Raw genomic sequence first — 9,257 nt, 5'->3', positions numbered from 1 at the left:
AAGCTGCAGTCGGGGGAAGGGACTCACATTGCGAGCAGAGAGACTCCTCTTCCTAAATGGACTGAACAATATTTGGAAGTGGGCGGCTGTCTCGTTGTGATAATGTTTTCATAGCACGAGCAAGAAGAGACTTCTCTTTCTAAATGGACTGAACAAGGTTATTATGGAAGTGGTAAACAGACTGAACATCTTAAGGGTTGTCTTTTTACATTGTCAGTGGGAGAAGGGAGGAAGATGGGGGGAGGAGGAGAGTTCTGAAGTTATGGTATAATTTTTTTTTCCTTCTTTTAGGTCTGTTAATAAACTTCTTTATATTCTTTCAAGTTTGGTGCCTGCTTTGCATTTCTCCTAATTCTTATCTCACAGAAGATAAACAGTAATGAGCGTTTTGGACCAAACCGCTACACTAAATTGGTGTTTCCGCCCGGTTACAAACCCAACCCGCTACAGCCATTTTACTGTGGGCTAGACTTTGAACAGACATTTAATCTCATTCAAGTTTAGAAATATCACCTACACATCCAGATTAAATCATTCTTCTATGCATTACTCTGTATAAACAATGGTGTGGGACAGGTATTTCCAGAGGGCAATTGATGCTAAAATAGATGTCTTAGATAAGTGAGGTAACTCTAAATTCAGAAATACCTGTCAGGGTGTCTCATTCTAGGAATAGAAGCCTCCATTCATTTTCCAAAGAAACTGTTTCTCCTTGGAAGGTCAGCTTACTCTGATTTCTGAAGATCTCCTGCATTTAGCAAAATACTGCACTGTAATGGAACCATAAAGGGGGAACCAGCACTACTCACTGTCCACAGGATGTCCTGGTACCGAATTAAAAGCCGCACAATGTGCGCAGTGGTGGCAGCTGCTTGCATTTCTTGCTGGTTTGCACGTTTCCCTTTGTAGATGAAGAGGTTTGGTGCAACAATCATAGACACATTCCACAAATTCATCTTGTTTTTCCCCTCATTAGCAACCACCTTCTTCAGGAACTGAAGAAAGGCCTGGAAAAAAACCAATACTTGTTTAGTCTCAGGAAATAATTTACTTCTGAAATGCACCATTTTCAAATGCACATGTCTGGCCGCTATACTTGCACTTGGAGGTGAAATGTAGTGGTTTTTTCATTGTGTTTGGATTAATCTATTATTTGTTGGTACAACAACCTGTGTCAACCACAGAGGAATAGTTAATGTTATCAAAACACACATTAAAATATTATCTATCACTCAGAGCATAATACCAAATTTATAAGGCAAATACGGTGTCTACACTAAGGCTCTGAATCCTTTAGTAGAGGTAAGATGTACACGTATTGCAAGGGAATAGTTACTTTTTTCATAGATTACCAAGTGTTCATTTTGATGTATCTGGCCAATGTCTTTTATATCACAGCCACTGAGGTGATTAGTCTGTGTTCAAATGTGCACCAGTCCCACATGTAATACAACCTGAAGAATTTCTGCCAGTAACCCCCAAACTTTAATTCTGGGATAACAAAAGCAAGAAGAGCTAAGTGGTTGTTCGTTGATGTTATTTCTGCACATGCTTGGCAGAGTCAAAGGAAATTAATTTTCCCTTTTGGGTAGTTTATTCAGAATTTTGCTTGAATTACTGAAAAGCACAGACTGCAGCTATAGTTAGAGCTGAGGTCTACCAATGAGTCTTTCTGCAACATTGTTCTTGTTTCAGCTGGGATGGAGTTAATTTTCTTTCTAATATCTGGTAAAGGGCTGTGTTTTGGATTTAGGATAAGAATAATGTTGATAACACACCGATGTTTTAGTTGTTGCTAAGCAGTGTTTACACTTAGTCAAGTGTAATCTTTAGCTTCTCATGCTGCCCTGCCAGCAAGGGGGCTGGGGCAGCACGAGGAGAGTGAGAAATGTGCCTCTTTGAAATGAGTGCTTCATTCAAGAAATGATGCCTGGGATCCAGCAGTTGGATACCCCCAGCAACTATTTCTTAGTTGCTTGTAAAAGAAATGACAGCCAGGGAATTTGAACATCTTTTCAAGAAAATCATCAAAACCACAGACGAATACTTTCCTGGTGCAGCATTTGAAAAAATTACGAGTTTCTCATTTAAAAGTCAAAAGCACTACAGATGGCAGGTGATAGCAAATGAAGAACTTACCTTGGCTGTGTCTCTGTTGGCTTCAGGCATCAGCATGATCAACAGATGCAAAGCTTGTAGTTGTAACTTGATCTTGGAGATTTCTAAGGACATGAATATTTAATATTTTTGAAATCCCAATTGCAATTGGTTTGTTCTAAAAACCTTGTGTGTCAGCAGTTCTAGAAATATCAACTAGTGCCTGGTTGAGACTAGCATGCTTAAATGCTGATTAACCATACACTTTTTCCCAAATATAAGATCACCTCAATGAGTGGGTTTTTCCTCATCATCTTGGATATTTGTCACACGGGGACACGATGCTCTATAAAATTCTGTCTATATAGTAACAATCCAGTATTTTTCAGTACTAGCTGTGTATTTGTTGTAGGGAATGAAGTCACTTTGTTCTGCACAGACACCTCCAGTTCAGTCTTCTCCAAACTGCTGACCCATTGTAACTGCATGCAGCCTGTGACTCACAAGGCGCACACTCAGGTATGTGAAGTTTATGGGAAGATGTCACCTCCTTCTGCCCTTAAAACTGCTCATGGGGACACTGAAAGCATGACTGCAACCTTAGGTAAAGATCCTCAGTTTTCTGTACCAATTTGCTAATAAATTCACCATCCTGAGACATTCAGTCTGTCCTAGATCAAGTGACTTTACAGTGAAGTCATAGGTATGGGAAGGTACAACTGCATTCTTCCTGGAAGAAAAATGAACAAAATGTACTGAGATTGAGAGGGTGTATGTACACTGAAAACAAAGCCCAGCTGCCTGAACCTTTCTGTGCTCATACATACCTCTGTACCAATGGTCTGACCTCAACATAAACCTTAACAGAAATAAAATAGGTCCAGTAGATCCAGTAGATAAAGGGCAGGGATTTGAGTTTACCTTGCAGAAGTTTTCATTTGTGAAACCTACAGTTAATGTGAATCAGAGTCTCTATATGAAAGTCATTGCTCAGTCATTGTTTACTCACAGATTTCAAATTTTACATTAAACAGTTGTGTTATTCACACAACAAGCCTATGCTATTAGCTAAATGCAGACACCTTTTCTCATTTGAAAAAAAATCTTGCAGAAAATTAAAATGTTTAGGCAAAGCACTGGGCCTGTTTTTCTCTCTACTTCACAGAGAAAAAAAAGAGAGAAAAAAAATTACAGAGAGAAAAAAAATTACATGATTTTTCTTTATACACTTCAGAGACAGAAAAAAATTGTAGCATCTACTCATGCATTTTATCATATTAGAGACTATATTAACTCCATTTCCACATACTTTCTACTAGTGTGATGAATGCAGGCAGATATTCTACTGTGAAGAGTGGGCTTGGGAGTTCTCTTATAAACATTTTCAGCAGCCCTGCTGCATCGTTATTTCGTACTTGGTCCCAGTCAAAAGTGTCGTCATAAAATTTTGCCTCAAGTTCTTGATGGAGATTCTGAAAGATAAAAGAAAGATAAAAGGCCTTTAATCATTGCTGCTGATCCAGCAGTTTGTGATCACTTCAGGAATCCATTACAAGCAGCAGGCAGGTTTGTACAGCACTTGAACTAAAGCAGCCCTAAACCAGTGATAGCCTAGGTACAGCCATGTGGAGTTCAGGGTAGGTTAACAAATGAAGTTCCTGCAGATATTTGGTAACCCAGGCTAAATTTGGTTTGCTATAGCTAGATTTCTGCCAGTGAACAATTTGAACCATCATAAAGCAAGGCAATTTTGTGCAATGTCTTAGAACTAGAAGCAGAAAACTCAGTTAACACAGCTGTTCTTTTTGCTTAAAACACTCTCCAGAGGTTTTGACCCTTAAGTCACAAAGGAGTGGTGTTTCTTCCTCACTGCCAGTGAACTTGCTAGATACTCTGAGTCCATGGGCCTCGAGCAAATGGCTTAAAATTAAGGTCTTCCCACCTTTAGAAGGAAGTTTTATGTCAGGATAATTATAGTTAGTTTTGGTCAAATTGTAGAAAAATAAAGATACAAAATCATTACTGTCAGAAAAATCTTAACGCATAAAAAACCCCCCAAACCTCTAAAACACAGGAGAGATTTAAGATAGAATTGATGATGATACCATTTGGGTTCCTGTTTAATCCCCTTGTTCTCCAAGGGCAGCATCTTGCTCCATAAGAGAGGTCTGTTTAGTTTGGAGTGTCACTAACCAGTGTTCAACACACATATGTGAATGGGAAATACTCAGCAAGGTTTCCTAGTAGGAACAGAATTTGGCTTCAAACCCAGACCACTGTTCAAAAAATGCAAGCTCCTCAAAAAATTGTTGAGTTAAAAAGATTGAAGGCCAGTATCGTAATATAAGGATATCCATAAATAATGCAGTTTTCACAATTATTACTGGCCAAACACTGTCTTATCCCTGGGAAATTTGCTGCTGCTTTTTAGGAGACCATTTATGACAACATATATCTGTAGCAAATATTCAGTCTCAGATCTTGATTTTGTCAGACATACTTTAATATTATGCAAAAGGTTCAGTCCATTCAGGCAGAAAAGCTTTTAAAAATGAATTCTGTTTGCCATGTCTCACATGAATGGAAGGAAATTACATATCAAGTACAGTCACACATAATGAGGTAGAATGGTTGCACAAACGGAAGTAGAAAGTTGTTCAGGATTTGGCACATAATGTCACAGTCTCATTTTTACTAGCACATTTTACTGGTTTTAATCTGGGCTATCTCAGCTTCCTCTGTATTCCCATCCTTTGCAAATAACTGATACGAACACCTAGACTGAATTCTCTCCTGTAACTGACTGGAAATGTGGAACAGAAATCCTCACCTCATCAAAAGCACAAGAGGACAGAATTCTACTCCACATTTTTCTGCTGAGAACTGGGAAAAAGCCATAAAAATAGAAAGCAAGATTTTGGAAACACAAACATTATATATATATATACACACACTTACACTTTTATATATATCTCCACACAGGTAAGCATATATTTTACACACTCAATTCCCTCCCTCCCCTGCCTCGCATACATGTATTTATGTATGCATCCAATACTTTTAAAATGTGTGTTGCAATTTTTTTTAACATGACTGATCCTTCACTAGACAAATCATACAGTTTTGGTTCACTGGAGTTTTGTTACAGAGGAAAACTTGTATTCATGTCTTCTATTCTTTGTTTTATAGAAGAGTAACCTTTAATCATTTCCATATGCCTTTTCTTTCTCCAAACAAGACTGAAATAAAGTTGGAATGCCCTCAAGTCCTAATGTCATAATAATGTATGAAGGCTTTTGAAGAATGAAATCTGGATCTGCTTTGAAAAAGCCTCTCTCTTGCTCATTCTTTGTTGGACAGACTTAAATGAAACCAAAACTCAGATAATTTAAAACTTTCATATGGGCAGTTTAACTTACCACCTAGTGTAGGAGAGTTGCATGTAAAGTCGTATCTCATAGCAGCTCCCAGGATACAGGTTGTGAAAAAGAAGTGAACAAGACACAGTACAGTGTATGCAAAGAATATGAAAATAATTGAATTAGAGCACACTCCTGCTGTGTAATCTCAGTGGAGACGTTGGAAAAATTTGAGATTGTGTGAAGTAAGATTTAGGCATTTGTATGAAAAAATGGGGAAGCTGAGAAGTACAGGGCAAGTTAGGAGCTCCCTTCTGCAAGATGTGACTCTTTTCAAGGCCCTGGGTACTTTTATCAATGCACAGAGTCAAAGGAGCTGGGATGCTGCTGCCTATATTTGGAGTGTTTCACGTAATGCTGCTTTTTCTTATTCAGCCATTTTTATGATTCCTGGCCCACCAATGTTTAGCAATCCCCAACATTTGTGTGGCTGCTACAATGTTGAGACTTCCTGCCTCAGAATACAGAACTAGCTTTCTTGAGGATGAGAAAGCAGGAGTAGGATGTACTGTAAGGTGTTGCTTAAACCAGATCAAAAAAAGCCTAGGCAAAAAATAACCAAAAATCTGGGAAAGAGGTAGACACTACTAAGCCCAGAAAAAACCCAACCAAACAAAAAACTGCCTTGTTTTTCCAATTTGCCTCCTCCAGCTCCTGGAATCAAGTTGGTCTGGGGAAACAATTGCAAGTATTACTGGCCCACAGTGTCAGGTTATTGGGTTCCAATTATCCTGTGTTCATAGCCCACAAATAGCCTGTGAAAATCCAGTACTTCAGGCTGCCAGCAGTGAAGAGAGGATAAATTTCTCTCACTTGGAACACAAAACTGCAAGATCACAGATGATAAATGAAAAATAAAATGACACAGAGGTTAAAATGACATAGAATAAGATGTTTATCTGATGTTCACTCAGTTTAGAAACTCTGAATTTCTGAAATAAATTAAAACAGAGATAAGATCACAACAATTTTGGATGACAGAGATAAACTGAAAAGATGTCTCAAAGTTTTGTGGGGAAAAGTTGCATTCAACATCAAGTCTGTGCTTTATATAGAACATTAACTAAAGCAATAGACCAAATGTTCTGTGATTTATTGGTTCCCAGGAACTAATCTGACCTTTCACTGGCAGGAGTAGGAATGCTGAACTACACAGATCAGTATTTATGAGCAGTCTGAATTTGTGTGAATGCTGTATTATTTTACATAGATATTGTGGTCCAGAAGATGGAAAACTTGGCTTGAGTGTATACCTTGACTCTGGAGGCAGATCCAGGAACTCGTAGAATTCCTTCAGTTTCCAAACCTGTTTCCTCAAGCTTGAGCAGCAGCTGTAAGAAGAGACAACAAAATTGAAGAAAATATTCAGAAATGCTTAAGAATACTGTTGACTTTTTTTCAATCCAGGTATCCTTGAAACTAATCTGGAAAAGATACATTTCTATGGAATCTGCTAATGGAAACAAGCCAGCTCATGTGAATAAACCTGCCTAATTTGTTCTCCATATTCCTGACCCTGAAGTAAGGAGGATACAGAGTATAGAAAACTGCTAATGCTATAGGCCCCTCTGTCCTTGAATTGAGAGTTGGTACTGCTATAGAACAATTAATACATAAATGTATTAATAAAAGAGCAGATATACTTAAATACAATGGTGTTTTGAAGGAAAAATAACCTCTGAGAAATGTTTAAGTGTGCCCCAAGAGCACAATGGAAATGCCTATAGATAACATAGGTATTTTGGAACTGAGAACTCAGATTAGAAAATGATCCCAGGGTATTTTATTTTGAAATTTCTGTGAATAGAGGACTAAAGTTTCCACTCTAATTTGTTATTAAAAAAAAAAAAAAAGGTTTGGTTTTACATAATTTTGAACATAGAGGAAAAAAATAATTTCCCAGCATTTAATCATACAGTTCTGGATTTTCACCACCAGATCTGCTTCCTGCCCTAGCCTGGATTCTTCTAATTTCCCACGGTATTGATGCCTTAGGTTTTAACTTTTGTATTTTTCAAATCCTGTACTGCTTAGTGTGTAACTCTGAAACTTCTTCTAGCCTGTTAGATACTGTTCTCCCATTCTGGTTAGACATAACAAACCATCTCTAGGTTTGCACTTCAAGGACACCTTGTTGTCCCAGGCCCTGAAATATGTAAATTAAAGCCTCTGAATGGGGGGGCAAACTTGGGGTAATTACTTAATTACCTGAAATTGTAATTGGAGAATTAACCCTGATATGCAAATGGACCAAACTTACAAAACTGTGAAAAACCTGTGACCCAGGGTCCATCTTGGGTGGAGCCCCTCAGGGGCTTTTGACTGCCCAAGGAGTACCTATTGAAGGGCCCTCAATAAATACCCACTTTTATTCCTTTGATCTTATCTAGCCTCTGTTTACAGGTAGCCACTTCAAGGCATCAGTTCCTTGACAGGGAAGCAGTGGAGCTGATTGTAAAGACATGTAAATGTTCAAGTTGTGTCAGTCTTTCCCCTGACACTTCTCCTTTTGTCAGTAATTACAGGGAAATCTGTTGCAGTTTTGAGTCCATGTAAATCTGTGCAATTGCACATGTACTTGTGTCTGTGTACCTACCTCCAAGACATCCACTGGGCATCTCCGTACAGCCAAATTCTTATAAATACCCTTGTCTTGCCATACAAACCTCAATGAGAAGATACCCCTTCCATTCTGGAAATAGTAGCTAAGTAATACCTATGGTTTGAATTAATGTTAAAGTCAGACTCCCGAGACAACTCATCTCTGCCACTTCTTCACACACCATTTTGCATGGCTCTCTAATTTAATGAAAAAGGGAAACAAAGACATTTGTTTCCCAAAGTTTCCTGCGTGGTATCACATAATTACAAATCAAAAAGGGTCCCCACCACAAATAAAACACCAAAAAAGGAGGAAATTTTCTCTCCTTGTCACAAAATTTTCAAACCACAATACTCAGTCAAACAGTCTGTAGACACCTGCCAGTCTGTAAAGCCTGCATCTTCTCTTATCTGATGACACTTTTGAGTGTCAATACAAATGGTGGAAAAGCAAATATTAGTGAGTGACCAAGCAGGCCAGATGATACTCACTTTTTGGAAGATAAGGGGCACTTTTATTCCAGGAACCTTCTTTTGATCATTCTCCAGCAGTACAGTCAGAGGGACTCCGAAAAGACCATTCTCTTAAAAACAGTAACAGCAAATGTGAAAACGAGAAAACACAGCCTCGTAAGCATCTTCTTTCAAAGCTGATTGACATGAAGGTGACTGCAAAGGGGATGCCACACACGGTACCTCGTCCCCGCACCCTCTCCACACGGTTCCTCTTCAGTTCCACGCCCAGCGCGTCGTAGAAAGCCGTGAGCTCAATCAGGGAGAGGTAGCGGATCTTCTTCATGTCTTCAGGAGAGAGGTCCCCAACCTCTGTCAGTCCGAACCGGCTTTTCCGAACAATGAATTTCTACAGTAGAGATGGGTCGCATCTTTATTTGCACAAAAATTACAGGAAATGAATTTTTGTTTCAAAAGAAGCGCCCGTATTGGCGCATGGGATTGGAAGTCATGTTAGGGTAGATGGATAACAACAGGGAGACTAACTATAGCCCTCTATATTGGCCTGGTGTGGTGACATAGCTTGCATCCACCTGAACGTAAAATTGAGCTGCTTGCTCACCATGCTCCCTTGCAGTGTGACTGGGAGGTGGTGCTGAAGCACCTCAGTGCCTGTAGTCCTGCTGG

The 9,257-nt window shown here is 39.0% G+C and overlaps 1 protein-coding gene across 7 annotated transcripts in view; it reads right to left on the bottom strand.

Annotated features, from left to right (window-relative positions):
• Window positions 1-9,257, bottom strand: part of ARHGAP28 (Rho GTPase activating protein 28) — a 77,559-nt gene that overhangs the window by 10,105 nt on the left and 58,197 nt on the right. For all 7 annotated transcript variants that reach the window (XM_017738257.1, XM_017738255.1, XM_017738262.1 and 4 more), the window contains 6 exons: window positions 8,814-8,979; window positions 8,610-8,701; window positions 6,770-6,847; window positions 3,407-3,569; window positions 2,140-2,222; window positions 810-1,007 (listed from right to left, as the gene is read on the bottom strand). In XM_017738257.1, the coding sequence (XP_017593746.1) occupies window positions 810-1,007; window positions 2,140-2,222; window positions 3,407-3,569; window positions 6,770-6,847; window positions 8,610-8,701; window positions 8,814-8,979 (780 nt within the window). The remainder of the gene's footprint in view (window positions 1-809; window positions 1,008-2,139; window positions 2,223-3,406; window positions 3,570-6,769; window positions 6,848-8,609; window positions 8,702-8,813; window positions 8,980-9,257) is intronic.

The sequence above is a fragment of the Corvus brachyrhynchos genome, unplaced genomic scaffold, assembly GCF_000691975.1.
Source record: "Corvus brachyrhynchos isolate BGI_N302 unplaced genomic scaffold, ASM69197v1 scaffold106, whole genome shotgun sequence".
In the NCBI taxonomy this organism is placed as follows: Eukaryota; Metazoa; Chordata; class Aves; order Passeriformes; family Corvidae; genus Corvus; species Corvus brachyrhynchos.
This window is presented reverse-complemented; position numbering and strand designations above follow the sequence as displayed.